The 17,856-nt window shown below is 45.5% G+C and overlaps 1 protein-coding gene across 1 annotated transcript in view; it reads right to left on the bottom strand.

Moving 5' to 3' along the window:
- Positions 1–17,856, bottom strand: part of RAPGEF1 (Rap guanine nucleotide exchange factor (GEF) 1) — a 51,389-nt gene that overhangs the window by 18,971 nt on the left and 14,562 nt on the right. Inside the window, exons 7-9 of the mRNA XM_009084585.1 lie at positions 16,354–16,537; positions 15,250–15,765; positions 8,778–8,980 (exon numbers count right to left, since the gene is read on the bottom strand). Of these exons, the coding sequence (XP_009082833.1) occupies positions 8,778–8,980; positions 15,250–15,765; positions 16,354–16,537 (903 nt within the window). The remainder of the gene's footprint in view (positions 1–8,777; positions 8,981–15,249; positions 15,766–16,353; positions 16,538–17,856) is intronic.

The raw sequence follows: 17,856 nt of genomic DNA, 5'->3' as shown, positions 1-17,856 counted from the left end.
AATTGCAGCGATGGCTTCCATGGGATTTGGGTGTTGTACATCTCTTGGAAGTCCTGTCATCCTTTAAAAGACATTCTTTTTTTGGGAGGGGACAGTCCATTCAATACAACTGTCACAAAGCAGCTAGTCATCCTCTACTTCTTCCCCCAAAGAGGCAACAGTTTATCTTGGAAACAAATCAGTGCTTGTTTTAATCTGCTCCTTAAAGGTTTCCTGCAGGGTCAGTAAGGCCTCGGTTATGGCTCTACGGACACAACTTCCTACTCCATGGCTTTGCTTTAAGTGAAGTGTTTCAAAATAATCTCTGGGAAAGCTAGAAAACAATGTGCAACAGGAACCTTTGGGACAGGATGCTTTCCTCTACCCAAACTGGTCACACTGCCAACTCCCACCACAGGACCAGAATATGCTCTCCCAGCACGAGTGATCCTGACCTAGGACGGCAAAGGGCCAACACAGGGAGAAAGAGAGATCCTTTTGCTCTCACCATTAAAGTGCTTTTTTTATAAAAACCCTATCTGCCACTTGGGAAATACTTCCACAAAGCCTGCTTTGAGCTGGGAGCAGTCTTGCCTCCTGGGAACAGCAGGAAGCTAACGTGACTGGCCCTGAACATTTACCACACACCATGACACACAGAGGTCTCCCAGAGACGGTATCGTTCAACCTTTTCAATTTGCTGCCTTTGATTTTTTGCAACAGTCAATATTTTAGAACAGCTTTCCATCATTAGCAGCCGTGTTACAGGATGTCCCAAAGGTCAGTGACATCCTGACTGTTTATTTGGATTAGATGGCAGCAGATAAGCACTCTAATAGGAAACTTATTTCAAGAGTGATGCTTCTCCACACTCACTAGGCATGGCTGACCACAACTAACAGGGATATATATGCAGGGAGTCACTGGCTGCAAGTTACAACAGCCTCCATCCTAAATCCAAAGCTGAATTCAATTATATGGCTGACAGAGCATCTGCAGCATCAGCAGACAGTCTTTACCTTTTAAGCACAGACTTCTCAGTTACCCAATGGACTTCTGCCAAATTAATCTGCCATCCTGCCAGACACTCCCAGATCAGGTAGAGCATCAGACTTCCAAAACATGAAGCTATCAGAAGAAAGGATCAATCTTTTAGATCTCCTCTGCTAATGCTATTAAGAGAATGACATGGGCCACATGCCAGAACTGGATGCCCAAATTCTAACAGTACAGAACTATGTTCACAAAACATTGGGTGTTGCACAAAGTCGTTACACCCTGAGAATATAATTGCACAGACAACTACTGGAAAAGACTTCCTATCTCATGACACAATGCTGGGCTTCCAGGTACTTTTGCTAATGAGGAAGGAAATGCTCCTGCAATGAATGGCTGGAAACACAGGCTGCCAACAGAATGGCTTCAAGCCCTGCCACAGGAAAGGCAGCAGCTCCTCGGGCTGGAATGTTTCTCAGCAAAGCCTCTGACCTGGCTGCACACTGACCTCCCTGGTCTGGAGTGATGGTTAGCACAGCACACAGATGGATGGGGCTTGCTGTGTCTCCTGGATTCTGCACAAGAAAACACAAAATCCAAAGATCTCCTTAACGGGGAGGGATTGCTGTACATCTTTTGACAAAACAAGTAAGGGGCTAGTGGGGGAAGAAAACATTTGTAAGATGTATTAAAACATTTGTAAGATGTATTAACTATGCTGTCATGCATCTCTCTATCAAGAGAATTCAATCTGATTCCATCTACAGCATAACTCCTCTTTAGCTTGTCGACAATACCACCATGTCTAGTAAGCAGATCTTGAAAAGGCAGAGCCTGGAGACAAAAACAAGACTTGTAACAAGTCAGTCAGACAAAAACCATGGTGTGTGTGGCCTCTGAAGTCAATATGGGACTGTTTAGAGAGATCTACACAGAGACCTGTAGTGCTCCAACTGCAAGGAAAATGTACAAACCACCAGAGGAAGTGGTTTTCAGAAGGAGGACTCAGTGATGCCAGCAGGGAACAGCACTATTAATACCAGCACTATTAATACCAGGGTCCAGGCCTGCCCTGGGCAGTGGAAATGAACACAAATGCAGAAGGAATGCTAAACAGGAAAGGCAAAACAATACCTAGGACTCAGCAGCTGGTTAAATGGATGCAAATCTTTTTTCTCCCCCTTCCCTCTGCTTCAAATTAAGAAGTCAAAACCTTAGGACAGAAAAGAATAAACACAACTATGATTTCCCAATCCTGGTTTGGTTGAGGCTCCACCATATGAATGAAAACAGCTCAGACCCTGCTGAGGGCCAGAGCCTGGTGTGTGGTGCAGACTGGAAATGCACCACAGGAACTGGAGCAAGGCTGGGAAAACATGGGAAGCACATGGCTGCGTCGTGCATGTCTTTAACCACTTAGCTGAGCCCTCTCTTCCTGAACATACATTAGCACACACACAAGAAAGAGAAACAGTTGCTGTGAATTTTCTGTGCACTTGCTCAATTTGCTCAAGAATGGTGGGAACAAGTGAGAACAGAAGTGCTGAACTGGAGCTTTCATAAGGAAATCACTTGCGCCTTCTGCTGGAGTTTGACAACCAACTGGTTTCTGGAAAATTACTGGAAATGTTTCTTAATTAAAAAGAAAACAGAAGAAAAAAAACATTTTGAGAAAGGCAAGTTATTTTTCCATAGTGGAAGATGCAGCCAAGTTTCCACTAATGGCATATACATGCCTCTGAGATACAACTGTTCCTTGTTTCAGCAAGGAAATGCTTCCACAAGGCTTTCTGCAGCCTTTGGTGGAAAAAAAGTGGGGATGGACAGCAGTAGAGCTTGTCACCAGATGATTTCCTCTGTCAAGGCAGAGTTCTCCAGCTGCCAGGAAGTAAGGAGACTTCAAGATCTGGTTCCTGCCACTTGGATACCTGCCCACCCATTTCCAGTCCAACAGCACAAGGAGTTACTAAACCAAGGGACAGCAGCTCTGTCTCCACAAGATGAAGGGAAGGAGGTGACCAGCAGGAGAAAAACTACTGCCAACAGTCACCAAGGAAGATGCTTTCTCATTTCGTACTTCCTTTCCCACTGTTTAGCACTTCCAAAAGAGATGGGAATCCCTAGAACGATTCTTGACAGTACAGTCCAGTTGCCTCCCAAACATGGGATTTAACAAGGGAATACAATGCAGCAGTTCCTTAAGACATCAGCCCACACTACCAACACAGCCCTTGCTGGCACAGAGACCAGACGCGAATCAGACTCGGTTGAAAAACAGCTCAACTTGCCAAACCTACGAGGTTTGATCCAGTTGCTCAAGACCTGCCTCTATCCAGTAAAAGCTATTACCTCTGACACAATTTCCTGCAAAGGAGGGAAAAGCACGATTAGTGGGCTGACAGCAGTGGTGGCAGCTGGGCTGCAGCAGCCTCTGCAGTGCTGACAGGAGGGAAGGGATCAGGGCTCCAGGAAAAGAAATTCGTCATTAAAAATTCAGAGTAAAGATGCTCTGAAAAGCTTCACTTCTTTTTTGCTTCGAAACAATGTCTGGAAACAGTCTTTTTATGCCCTGTAAATCAGCAGTAAGGCACTAGCCCTCCACCTGGAGCTCAGAGCTAACATGCAGAACATGGTGCAGCCTCAGCTTTCCTGCTGCCAGCACGTGAACAGATGGGTACAGGGCCAGGTCTTCCCTCTTGGGATTCACTCCTGCTGTCCACCCCAGGCCTGTCTCCAGGGAAGGAAAAAAGCACAGGGGCACTTTCTGAAAATTGGCTACGCTTGGCAAAGCTGGTGCTGGGTCAATGGACAGACATCGTGCTTAGCAGCTTGGACTTCCTGCTATTGATCCAAGGAGGTTTTTGCTTCCTGTATGGAATAAATAATGATTTATGTAGGAGACACACAATTTTAAGAGATCTGATAGTCAACCACTGCTATTTGGGTACACAAGAGGCCAAGTCCTCAGTTGTCTGATGTCTCAAAGGTCTCCTTAGCACTGATTCCCATGCTGGGGCTGGTGGGAAGGTAATGCTTATTTTCACCAGGTTTACTGCTCACCACAGTGCTCACTTGGGTGGCCTATCACTAGGAAGAGGAAAAATGAAGACACAAGAATATGAGGAGCAGAGTAACGTGCTGAAAGTGTTACTGGTGCAGGTCATGGCATCCCTCATGTGAAACCACACAGTTTTTTCCAGCCAATGCTCAGGAGCAGATTGCAAGAGGGGCTCTGGTCCTTCTCAGTGCTGCTGGAGGGTGTCACCCTGGGAAGGATCCAAACCTTAACAGCTGTTTCACATCTCTGTCTTATTAGGGAGAGGGGAAATGGGATAAACCATGGTTATGGTATTACATGGGTCAGCTACTATGTATGTAAGGACATTGGTATTTTGCAGCTCAAAGAGACACTGTCATAGTGTAAATCTCATTTTTGCCTGTGGAAAAATAGACCAGCTAAAGACATGAGCAACTATGAGATTATCATAATTTAAAGGCACTAATGGAAAAATCACCATTTTAAATTCAGCTTATTTCCTTTGTACATTTTTGACAGTGCACTGTCTCATTGTTCCTCATGCTCCAGCCATTTACTTTCCCCTCACCAAATCCTTGCAAAAATGAGTAAGGATTTTTTAATGAAGTTTTAACATTTCCTGAAATAATATATCCACAATAATGTAATTCAAAGCAAGATGAGAACTGGCCAGAACAATTTAATAGGTAGTAACCACTTAATCCAACAAGGACCTGTTTTAAATGTGCCCTCGTATTTTTAGAGCATCATAGAATCATATTTATAGCCTTTCAATTAAAACAAGAATAGTCAAGTGCTTTTACCTAGTCTTATAGTTCCATGTTTTGCTTGCAAGGACCATTATCAAGTAAGAGAACTGGACAATTCAGGCCTTTTACTTCAGATTTTAAAACTGTTCACCACAAATTCATGCAAGCACAAACCTTTCTGCCCCTCAACCTTTTCATCTGTGCAGCAAAGCTATGATACTTCTCTCTCTCACACAAGTGGAAGCCAAAAGCTTTAATTCATGGCTTGTGAAGTAGAACTACTTGTAAAGCACTTGAATACTTTCCTCTTCTTTGGACCAACGATTATCACTAATTGTTAAAGAACAAGCAAGTGCTGAAACGGGAAGACATCGGTGGCACAGTGGGAGGATACTGTTTTCAAACATTGAATATTAAACTCATTGAACACTTCTCAATTTTCTCAAGTCTTGCCTGGTAATTTCTCCTCTAGAAGAAGCCTAATTTACTAAACATCCAGGTCACTGTTAAAAAATAGTCTATTCTCAGTTGTCATCACATGGCAATCAGAGCATAACCACAGAGTTTTACATGCAAACGAGCCCCACACTGATGAGCTGGTGGAATCCCATGGTTGGGTTTAATTTCATTATATTAACACTTTGTTATACCTAACATTTAATTTAAGCAGCTGATCACAGATTTAAGCAGTGCTCTAATATTATTTCTATTTAAATCATTCCCAGCTCCTCCTGCTGTTCTCTCTCCAGGCTGCTCACAAGTGCTGCAGGAGAGCAAACCCTGCTCGTCCGTCAGCAAATCACACAAGCTAACACAGCTCCTTGGGACCATGGAGACATGAAGGGAAGGAGACATGCAAATACAAGATGAACAATTTGGTAGAGGCCATTTTCTAGAAAAAAAAAATTAAGGAGCTGCAGCCACTGTTCCATATGTTTGAGTAAATCCATGTGTTTCAAGGATGGTGTCTTGGCCACGCTCACACTGCAGCCTTTAATCGACTCATCCACACATCACTGGCATAATGCAACGGAACAAAAAGATTTTGCAGCTCTAGTGTGCAGCCTGGGGAACATGTAGGTCAGAGGCGTGTGCCTGGGCACACAGGGCAGCTCTCCTTCATCAGTCCCCTGCCACAAAAGTCAACACTGACATGTACATAAAGCAACGAAACCCACATCTCCCCTGGGCTTCACTTAGCAAGACTCACACACAGTTTCTTCCCACTTGGCTGATGACTACATGAGTTCAAAAGCTCCCAAAAGAACCTTCACCTTGAGCTGAGAGGGCAAGCAGAGAATCTGCACACAAGTGTATCAGCAATACGAAAACACACACGTGTTACAGTGCGAGGGAACTCACCGAGTGCACAGGAAAGGAGCTGTGCCGGCTGAGAAAGGAGTTAGAGACTGACATAGTGAGGCCCTGAGTGGCACCGGAGTCCTCGGGGGTGAAGGGCACTTTAGTTTGCTGGACACAGTAGGAGACAGAAGAGAAAGAAGAGGCAGCATAGGAGGCCTGCTGAAGAGGGGGGAGAAAGCAAGAGAGACACAAGACACAGAGAAAGAGAGCACAGAAAAGGCGATGAGTAAAGGGCAAGAAACGCTAACTGTAAAACAATGCATATAATAGCTGGCTAAACAAACAGCTATTCATACAGTTCATCAGAGCCAGACACACCAATATGCCTTTCTTGAGCTCAAGAGGCACGGCAAAAATCACAGTTCAAATCTTCTTTGTTTCACAAATCCCTTAAAAATAAACTCCTGCCTCCCCCTTGCAGCTCCCCCGTGGACAGCTGCTGCAGGGACAGACAAGCTGTTCCTCACTGCCCTTTTTTCCCTGTGGTGTGGGGGGCAGATGCCCAAAGGAGGAACTGGCTCTTGCTTCTGCCTGCAAAACAGCCAGTTCTTGCAGACTACTATTTTTTGTGGCAACCTGCAGACTGGGAACTTGGCCTCACTCCAGTGAGAACTACGGGTCCTCACTGGTCCTGCTGGTACACTGGACAACAGTGATGTGCTGATATTTCTCAGTTCAATACAGAATTATATATCATGTGCACAAGAGGCAGATATGACACTGTAAGCAACAAATCCTACTAAGGAATTTCTCCTGAATTCCACTACAACAAGGAGTCTGAGGGAGGCTAAGGTATATCCAGGCTTTCTCAGCTCTGACTTGTTGAATATAACATGCAATGTTCCATAAATAAGACCTGAAGCTCACAAGAAAGGACTTCCTCATTATTATTTTATAGAGGAATCCATCCTGCAAAACTTGCTACTGCTAGAGCAGCTGATGCCCATCTGATTTGCTATTTCAGAAACTCTCAGGGCAGCAGGAGCAGAGGAACAAGAGTCTGGTGGCTTTTACAGTGATTGCTGAATAAACCATTGTCTGCTTGCACCTCTTTCCCAACAGAGAGATGAAGGGTGGGGAGGCTGCACCTGAAGAAACCTTTGCTTCAGGGGAACTGCAAGCAACACCTTGATGGTATCAGCTTGCAAAATGACAAGAATAGCCAGCAGGCAAAGCTGTGACATCTCGGAGGCCCAGATAATGATTAAAGGGCAGCAAAGAAATGCTTTGCTTCAGCTGACAAATTCAGAACAGGAGCAGAATTTCCCTTCTGCACAACAGCCACAGTAAATCTGTGCTTCACACACCCTCACTCCTGACTGTGCAGCCCAAGCCACCACTAGAAACTATCACTAGAGTGTAGAGGAAGAGGAGGAGGCAGGGCAGGGGACTACAAGGTACAAGTGACAGTACAAGGCTCACATTGATGTGGACCACAGACTCTGGAGAACTGCCTGATCCTCCACAGAGGAGTCCTTTGGACTCCTCAGTGTCCCTGCAAAGCAGATGGGACACTGGTGTTTAAGGTCTCATCCCCACAAAGGATCAACGCATAACACTCAGTTCAGCTTAGCCAGAAATGTCACTTTATCTTTTTAGGACTCCTACCTGCATCACAGGAATGTAGTTATGCAAATCCCCAAATTACAGTTCTAGGTTGCTTTTCTCATTTAATTAAAAAGTAACACCCCAGGACAGTCAAACTTTAGCATAGATAACCTGAAGAAATATTGCAACAATCACCCTTGTGATGGCCCAGTTCTCACATTTCCTCCCATTCTGTTAATGCCATGGACAATTTAAGTTGGCTACATCAGCACAAAAGAATTTATTTCTTTTAAATAGAGCAAATCAGATAATTAATATAAACAAAATCCCTAAGGTTGAAGTCGAAAAAAAAAAGAAAAAAAAAGAAAGAAAAACTATTAAAAAGAAATGGGACAAAATCTCAGCTCCACTGAGGTTGGAAACAGAACTGCTGCTGCCCTCACTGAGGCCAGGATTTCAACCCCCACATGGAAAATGGCACTTTCTGAGCTGTTAAACCTACCACCCACACACATGGGGATGAGTCTGTCTGTGCTGGGAGTCCAGCAGAACTGAGAACCAGGTAAAATCCTGAATCACATAAAGGGACTAATGTGGAGGAAACATGCACCAGTTAAGTAATGACTATACCAAAGGTCTATGGCTCTGGCAAAGCCCCAGCCATAAAAGCAGTTATTATGTTTAAACAGTTATTATTAGTGGCATCCTTGACAACAGTTTCAAAACAGCATTGGGAACAACAGTGCAGCAATCTCTTGAAAATCATGCTGCTCAGTGTGTCAAAATCTTCAAAGCAGTTGTTACACAAGCCTGCAGTCTGGCACAGATTCAGCCCTGCCATGTGGAAGACTAATGTTTCATTTTTAGGGCAGTTTAGGACTTTCAAAGCTTATGGGGAATGGTCTGAATGCAGGGTTAGAAAGGAGCAAAAAGTATACGATGCAAAATGCCTAAAAACATGTTCACAAGCTGACAAGGAGTATGATGTGGTAACACCAATGAGACATCCTCCCACCACCACAGCCTGTCAGATCCAGGAGCAGCAAGAACAGAGCAGTTCCTGGGAGGTTGGTGTCCCTGCCAGGAGCACCACAGGTGTCACTCACCAGCTGCCGCTGCTTCGGTGGGAGAGCAGGAGGAGGTGCCAGATCTTGAGAGGGGTCTAAGCTGATAAAGGAGTCATTGATCCCATAGACTTCCCTGAGGTACTTGTTCTTCTTCTGGTAGATGTGCTCGTTCTGAGGGGTCTGGTAGAACATGGACGGCTGTGGCTCTGAGTAGTCTTCCACAAACTGCATGTATGCCATCACTGCAACACAAAGAAAGGTCATGCTCACTGCTCCTGTTCCTCCAGCTCCAGATGCACCAAGCAGGCAGGATGCTCACTCTCAAAGCAAGACTGAGGCCATGCCACCATCAGCCAGGCTCTGCTGCAGGCTGGGAACAGCAGGGCACCCACGCTGAGCCCACACAGTTACTATCCACCTTGCAGGGAAGGATGTGAATATCTCATCCTGCAATCCAGCACACAGTAAACATCACCACAAGCCACAAACACACCTAACAAGACTTTAAGGAACCAGTGAGGTCTCCAAACAGCAACCTGAGAAGCCTGATTTACTGACACTTAGCCCAAATCCCTTCCTCATGGAACCCTTGGCAAATTCCTCACCAGCTAATGTCCAAAGTCACCAAACCCCCCCAGAATAACATCAGTCTGCTTTTTAGGAAGCACAAATCATCTTGTACAAAGATGCAACCCAGGCAATAAATCTACAATAATCCTTGTGTCTATAATAAGTCTCATGTCTGTAGTCAGCAAGATTTCTAGAACAAGGAGGCTTAGAGTGTTCTTCCATTCTAGCAAGCTGACAAAACAGTTATCAGAGAACACTGACCTGTGAGACTAGGTGTACCTCTCCCTCAGCTATTGCTATGCCACTGCCAGTGCTGGTACAAGATACTTACCTTCTAAAAGTGCCACTGACCATGTCTTTCTACCCCCTTAGCTCAAATCCAACACCCTTTACTGCCATTCCTTTTTAAAGCAACTTATCTCCAATTCTCAAACCCTACTGATTCAAAAGCTTTTGTGAGATGTGGTTCCATAGAAATATTAAATGGGATCAAATTTCATTTAGGGGAACTTTCCATTTGTACAATCTCCTTCCAAAATCTATGAAAAACTCCCATACTGGTCAACCTATGCAGCACTGACAGGATTAGCTAGTGCTGCAATATTTTGTGTTGGAGGGGCAGAATAACACACAGTGTCATAGAATGACTACTAGAAACCCCCCAATTAGTAAGGATCCAAAGTGTACTGAATAGTGTAAAATAAAGAACTCTCTTCTATACACGTGAGAACAGGAGAAACAGATGTATTTAAGTGTCATGGAAAGGACTAACCAAGGCCTTTTGGTAAACACACTGTCATGCACAAGACACTGTGATCACTCCTCCCTTCCTCCTGATAAACAAGCAGTCGTCACTTTTTGTAAATCTGGTCATTTGGTGGCAATTATTCAGCTTCTGCTGGCATTTCAGTTGTGCAGCTGAGAGGAATGGATGACTCCAGTGAAAGCTATAAATACAATGAGCACAATGCACAAAGTTAGGTTGGTTCTCACATTAGCTGCAAGGCAAAGTCCTGTGTTCACCTGCCAGGGCAGACCCCTGGGCCAGCCTTTCACACAGGATGAGCCCTGCAAATGAGTTGTCAGGAAGGAGTTGCTTTGCACCTGTCTTCTGCACCTTTTTTTTCATATTTCCTCTAATATTTTCAACTCCATTTGGAAATGGAGCTAACACAGCTGTCCCTTCCCAAAGAGTTATATTTCTCCTCCAAAAAATAGAATAAAGAAAAATAAAAAGGTCAAGGCAGTGGGAGTGCAGGAAACCTCAGCTGATGGATTTCAATCCTGACCGGTAACACCTGCTGTCTCCATCCTGTGACCCCACACAGTCCTGACAGTGGACAACCTGTTCGTGCTCTGCAGCACAAGACAGCTCTGCCAAGGCTGCTGGAATTGTGACCTCCAACTCCCCCTGCCACCTGAGCCTTGCTCCTCTTCCTCCCATAACCACCCTCCTCCTTCCCAGCACCACTTCAGAGATGTGTCACCTCCCTTGCTGGCTCAGGCCTCTCCTCCTTGCAGGGCTGTGGCAGAGGTTTCAAACTGCAGGCACATGTGTGCTGGGGTGTGTTTGTGCCACTCACCTGCTGGAGCTGGCACTCAGCTTAAAGCCAGGGTCAAATTTGCTCATGCATGTAAATTTCATCCTAAATCCTACCAGTGAAAGGAAGTGTGTTCTGGCAATATTCTCTCCCTTGGAATCATGGTGAAGGAGTCTTGGTGTGGAAAATGCAGAATTACTAAAATAGTGCTTCAAGTATCAGTAACTCAGTTGACTAAGGTGGTCCTATTCATACCTGTGCCCTGAAAAAAGCTTTGGCATTATGCAGACATTTAGAGGACAAGATCTAAAGAAGGCTTATGAAAGATATTTCTCTAGCAGTACAAGTGAACTGAGGATCAAGACTCCTTGAAGAAGTGTAGAGGACAAGAGCTTGAGGGAAAAGACCACATTTTGAGAGCTCATCAACTGAGCAGGATAAAAGCCAAGCAGGCAGGCTTGGCAGTGCTGGCATAAAGCAGCAGGCATTGCTGAATTCAGACCAACCCTTGATGTGGAGTCACCTACAAAAGCAGTGAGTGCTTCCCTGAACATCCAGATCTGCAGACACCACTGGGGATCGACAGCTGTGAGCTCCTGGGTTCGGACACTGGAATGACACCACAGCTCGGAAGTGTTGGTGAAAAGGGCATCACATTAGACACTTGCATGAAATTAAATTACTGTAACTCAAGGCAGTGAGCCTGAATGCTGTCAAGAGCCTTAACTCAATCTGCAAGGGAATAATGAAGAGCTCTTTTATTTCAGCTCTTGATGGGGCTAATGCATCCCACTGTCACGGCAGCTCCACTGCCTTGCTTGTTACGACTAGTCTGGGGCACGTGGGCATGTCTCTGCTCCTACTTTGTCATCTTCTCTGGTTTTAGGTGAAGTGAAAAGCAGTTGGGACGGTGAAACACAAACCTGGCTCAGGAGTGGAGACTACAGAGTGCAAATGAAAATGGGCATCATTAAAATCTTGTCAATTCTGAAGAGCAGACTAAGGGCCCAGGACCACTCCTGAGACTGCTGTTAGCAAAGGGTCTTCTCTCCTCCTTCTTCCTCCGTCCCTTCCCCTCTCTTCTGTAGATTTTAACAAGGCAGAAATGTAAAAAGCAGATGGGAAATTACATCACCAGCTCAGCTCAGGCTGCACACCCTGCAGCGACTGTGCAGAGGGAGCGATGGGGGCTGCAACCTCCACGGTGAGCAGCTGGGGTGGAGTGACAGTCTCAAGGCAGCACCCCAGGAGAGAAGGGAGGCGTGAGAGAGAAACCTCTCCCACCACATGCCCAGCTTATGTCAGTTCTTAACCCAGACAGAAAATATGTGAAATTAAAAAAAAAAAACCCTACAAAATGTCAGACTGAGGCTAGGAACACCTTCCCGAGCAATCTGCTTGCAGTGCCTTGCTGTCATTTTTGAAGGAGCTGAAGCTGCTCAGGGATTTCTAGCACACACCAGTTCTGCCCATATGGTAGAAGTCACAGGTACTGCTCAGAGCACACCAGCAGCACCCGAGCCAGCTCGCTGTGCAGACACTGATCCTGGAAGCAGCACCTGGCTGCAGGAGAGGACCAGCAGCTGCTGGAGTCTGCAAGGAATTGCTAGAAGGTTGTCAGCACTAAGGCACACCTGCAGCAAGTAAGGCACAGCAGCATCCCAAGTGGAGAGCTCACTGAAGGCTCAGCCCAACTCCTGGCACTGTCAGCGCCAGGCCCTGCACCAGCACAACCTATTAGTGTGCATGGGCAAGAGCCAAAATCATGAACATTCTTAAGCTAGACCACACATCAGCTCACTGGAGAAGTCAAGGTCAAATGAGCCAGTCATTGCTGTCACCTCTGGGAGGAGAGCTGCTCCTCACAGAGCTCACATTATCCGCTGGCTAAGCCCAGCCTGCCCCCAGCGTGGTTCCTGCAGTTAAATACCAGCTGCTCACAGGGCACCAGGCTGCATTTTGTTCCCACTGACAGCGAGGGAAACATGAATAAGTGCCTCACCAGTAGTTTCCAAGCTGTTTGGGGGAAGGATCTTGTTATTTCTGACTCTGAGCTCTTAATGGCAGAAGCTGCTCCGTGTCTGTGGCTTAGGAGCACGATGATGGTGCTCAAGCAGAAGTCTGGAGCAATTTGCCCTTATCACAGTAACATGTACTCTCACAGCATAGTAAAATAACCATAACTCATGCCAGACTAAAAGCCCTATCACTCCTCTGTTTAAATTATACAGAAGTCAACTCTTGGAGGTCCCTCTGAGCACAGCTCACAGCAATACACGAGGTTAACTCGAGCAGATTTGCTGTATATTTACCAATAAAAAGACCATCAAAGTCTCTGCTGCAACATTTCCTGCCAGCTACCAAAGGATGACCCACAACAAAGAGACTACAACCAAGTCCCATCTGTGTGAGCTCTAAATCTTTTTAACAAATTCATACATCATTACAGGATCCCAGGAGTTTGGTGGGGTGGTGGAATCAGCCCTGCCTCACCTATGTGATTACACAAGAACACCTACATGCATCAGCCTCCAGGCAAAAAATATCCTGGATGCTACCACACAGCCTGAGTAATGTTTCACAGGCCTTTTAATACCGAAAATAAAAGTAAAACTCGCAACCACAGATCCAAGGTGTGATGTTTTGTGGAGACAATCTAAAACGAGCTCTCAGTGTTACATGAATGCAACTAAAAAAGTCTGCAGTGGTCAGGTATCAGCCTAAATACTGCTACAAGCTCTGCAGCAAGGATGCTTTATCAAGCCATCAGAGTTGACAACACATTAGGTAACAGCTTCTACTTCTCCTAACAATGCAATCTGATCAATACTCCCAAAACTTCTGATAGTGCTAGATGACAATTAACTCTACTCTAACATCAAAGAAAATTCACGTACTACAAGGCCTTGGTATTGAGGTTAAAATCATGCTCAGGCAACAATGTAGAAGATAGCTTTTAAACTTGTTTTTAAGTAACTCCTTGACATCTTGTATGATAACAGAAAACAAAGACATGGGGCTTAAAGAGAAAAGCAAATAGACCAGGTCTCTCTTTCAACTGTTAAACTGCCTCTTTCCCAAGATTCCCAAGATTCACCCAGGCCTCTCCCCTCACTAAAGCTGATCATGCTCAGGCAACAATGTAGAAGATAGCTTTTAAACTTGTTTTTAAGTAACTCCTTGACATCTTGTATGATAACAGAAAACAAAGACATGGGGCTTAAAGAGAAAAGCAAATAGACCAGGTCTCTCTTTCAACTGTTAAACTGCCTCTTTCCCAAGATTCCCAAGATTCACCCAGGCCTCTCCCCTCACTAAAGCTGCCTACGTGCAGAGCAATTCCCTTCCCATCCCAGTCCATACAGTGTAACATCACAGTCCCATCCAGCCTGGCCTGGAATATCTCCAGGGATGGGGAGTCCACAATCACTCTGAGCAAAGCTCATTCTCAGAGAAAAGTCTATAAACTGCAGAAAGCAGCCAGAAGGCCAACTCAGCACTTTGAAATCAGCTCTTCTCTTGGGCTGCCAGCCATGCAACATAATGCTCTTCATCCACACCTTGCATACACTACCTCCTCATGCAACACACAACAGTGACCAGCACACTAACATCTGCTGGACCCCACTGAGCAGTCCACAGCCTCCCTGGCAGAGCAGGACGGCTGCCTGTTTGGCAAGAGGCTTCACATTTTTCAGCCATGAACATTAAGGAAATCAGAAGAAGGTTGTGAGCCTGGGCTGTGGTCAACACTGATGTGCCAGGAGTCTGGCTGGGGACAGGAGCCTTAGCTTTTAGAGGCTGCTTGTTTTAATGATGTGGGAAATTCTCAGACATCCAATGGAAATGAGATCCCATAGCAAAACAGCAGTCCTGGACATTAGGTTAATAGTGTTGCCTTGCACAGCTATGTGGGTGACTGTGCTCCTATTGCCAAGTAACTGCTCTGGCAATGCTCAGTTTTGGACAGCAAAGCAGTCCCTTCTCCAAGCTCTTGGAGAGGACCCAACTCTTTTCTGCAGTGGGAAAACATAAAATAGGGGAAGGGGGGAAGGAATGGACATAAAAAGGGAGAACAGACCAGGATGATCTGCAAGGCAGAGTGTCTCAAAGATTCACATTCAGGTAAACAGAGAAGTAAAACGGTGTAGTAATGAAGATGCTGTATGATGCTAGGTCCCCTGGGTCTGGATTGTTCCTGGCTCCAAGAGTCACTACCTGCCCACCAAAGGACTGACATTTCCCTTCCATGCCTTTGACACTGACTGATTTTGACACTCAGCCTCATATAAGCAAGGGCATCACCTTGGGGTCACCACTACTCAGTGGCCATCAGAAGCACAACAACTGCAAGGAAAGGGAAAGGTAAAACTAAAACCCAAGCACAAGAACATGCTTACTGTGTTTGTTTTTCTTCTCTGGCAGAGGTGGTGGCTTTTCTGGGTCACTGTTAGAATCTGGAGCAGCAAAATCAGCAATGAATTCAACTTGTGCTGAAGAGTTTCCTTGCTGGAAAGGCACAACAGCAGCAAACTGTGTGAAGGGCATTGATGGCACAGCCACAGCATTCTGCAGGTCATCCTCAGAGATGTTGTCATACTGGGACGGGTGTCTCTCATAGGACACCCTGCAGCCTGAGTTATCAGAAGTCTGGGAGGCTGCACTCCTCCTCTTCTTTTCTGGCAAAGCTGGAGGAGTATCTGTTGGCTGTGCTGCTCCCGAGAGGCTGCAGAATTCCAGAGGAGGAGAGCTGCCCTGCGGGAGCTGGAAAGTATGTCCGTGGAAAGGGGAGCCAGACTCACCCAAGGACTCTGGCAATGGGCTGAGGATACCTGGCACTTGCTGAGGTATCTGGTCAGCATTGGAGAGGTCCTGCTGCAGGAATTCATAGTCTGGATCATAGTGATCCGATTGATCTGGTTAAACAGAGGGGACAGGAGAATGATGCATTAGTTTCTCTCTTTTACTGTTTAGCCCTTCTCAATTCTGCCCGTCTCGTTCCATCAGTTAATTAATCAGTTCATTTTAATCAGTGGTACTTCTTTGCAGCTGGGACCATCTTTTTACACCTACTGTAACATCCAGACTTTATAAAACTCATCATTTATTCTTTACACTAGCAAACAATAACAAAATTTCAATGGGTAGATGATAGCAGACATAATTTTTACTTCGTATTTATATTTTTAATTTCTTTCCTACCATGCAGAAACACCATTGCCTTAGTCTACCAGAACTGTCATTTCTGCAGACAAGGCTGAAATCAACAAAACATTCCACTTGAGAGCCGAATTGAGTTTGAACACAATCATCTCCAGCCAGGGAAACACATTCCCCTGGGCTTTTTCCTATCCGACAGAATAATTCTGCACTGAACTGCCTGCAGCAACTACAAGATGACAGTTGCAAACGCAATCCATTTACTTCTGCATCACAGCTATGACAGCTCCCAAACCAGAGGCAAGGAGGCCCCACCAGCCCTTGGACAGACAACCCCCACTCACCTAACGTTTCACAGCTTGTGTTGCGGGAGCACTGACCACTGTCGCGGTCCAGAGATGAGAGCTGCTCATCAGACTTGCTGAGTTTGCCGATGCTACTGCACGGGGAGAGACGAGGAGATTCCCCCCCATAGGAGTGGCTTCCACCTGACAACCTTCTCTGGGCATAGCAGTCAACATCAAAATCCTTCAGAAAGAAATCAGATTGAATCACATCATTCTTGGCAGCTCCCTAGTAAGCAAGATGCAGCTTGAGGAGCAAACAGCTCACGGCTGCGTCAAGAAAACCAGGAGGGGAGAGGATCAGTGCTCCTGGCCCTCTCTAGGTACACAAGCTCGTGGGGAACACAGAAAGCCTCTGATCTGGTAAACTGCCCATGCTAGGGAGCTCTGTGTGCTCTTTCTTCCAGGCAGGGCATGCTGTGACCCACACTAGACTTCAGACGCCGAGGAGATGACTGAGTTCCTCACCCCTACACACGTCTGATGACTCCTTGTCATGACACTGACACTAGGTAATGAAACTGTAAGATTTCTCATTAAATATCTCAGGCTTTAGCAAACACTTGGTTAGCTTAGGTGCATGCAAAAGGAAAATAACTATAGTGAGATACAACTTTCTGTGCCTACGAAGTTACCTCAAGCTTATAAACCTGCAAGTGAACCCCTCAACTACTCCTACTCCATCAGAACAACCTTAATGTGACTGTACTAATAACAGAACAACGGCCACAGCTCTATCTGAGTCAGCCAAACGGCTGCAGAGGCTCCTCAAGCCAGAGCTGAGGCTTTGGGGATGAGGACAAGGTTTGATTTTTGTGCAATTTAATATGATTCAGGTCCTCACTGCTGAGCTAGTAAGTTCCTGAATGTGTAAAGCAAACCCAGCCATTTACAACCTCATAAACCCCAAACTAGCACAAGAAATGGAATGTGATTAACACACACCAACTTTTCAATTTTTCTACCAGAAAATTTACAGACTTCCCCCAAAAGACCAGCAGTGGTCAGAGCAGTTGTTCAAACTACAGCTTGAGTTAAAAGACATTTTAAATTGCAACTGGATGAAGACAGAGCTCTGATCTCACTATGCCACATGCGCCCTTGGCCTGTAAGTAAATCCTGGTGAGATCTCAGAGAGCTCTGCCAGATGCTCTGTCCCCTGATCTATTCGACATGGCAACGCTCAACTGCTCTCATCTTCACACTCTGCTACAGCTCAAGGCAACAAAGTTTGCAGCAATTTGTTAATTAAATCCAATAACACTGTAAAAAAATATTAAGCTGCTATGCCACATGCGCCCTTGGCCTGTAAGTAAATCCTGGTGAGATCTCAGAGAGCTCTGCCAGATGCTCTGTCCCCTGATCTATTCGACATGGCAACGCTCAACTGCTCTCATCTTCACACTCTGCTACAGCTCAAGGCAACAAAGTTTGCAGCAATTTGTTAATTAAATCCAATAACACTGTAAAAAAATATTAAGCTGTTCACATTATCTACTGATG

The sequence above is a fragment of the Acanthisitta chloris genome, unplaced genomic scaffold (genome assembly GCF_000695815.1).
Source record: "Acanthisitta chloris isolate BGI_N310 unplaced genomic scaffold, ASM69581v1 scaffold31411, whole genome shotgun sequence".
NCBI classification, from domain to species: Eukaryota; Metazoa; Chordata; class Aves; order Passeriformes; family Acanthisittidae; genus Acanthisitta; species Acanthisitta chloris.
This window is presented reverse-complemented; position numbering and strand designations above follow the sequence as displayed.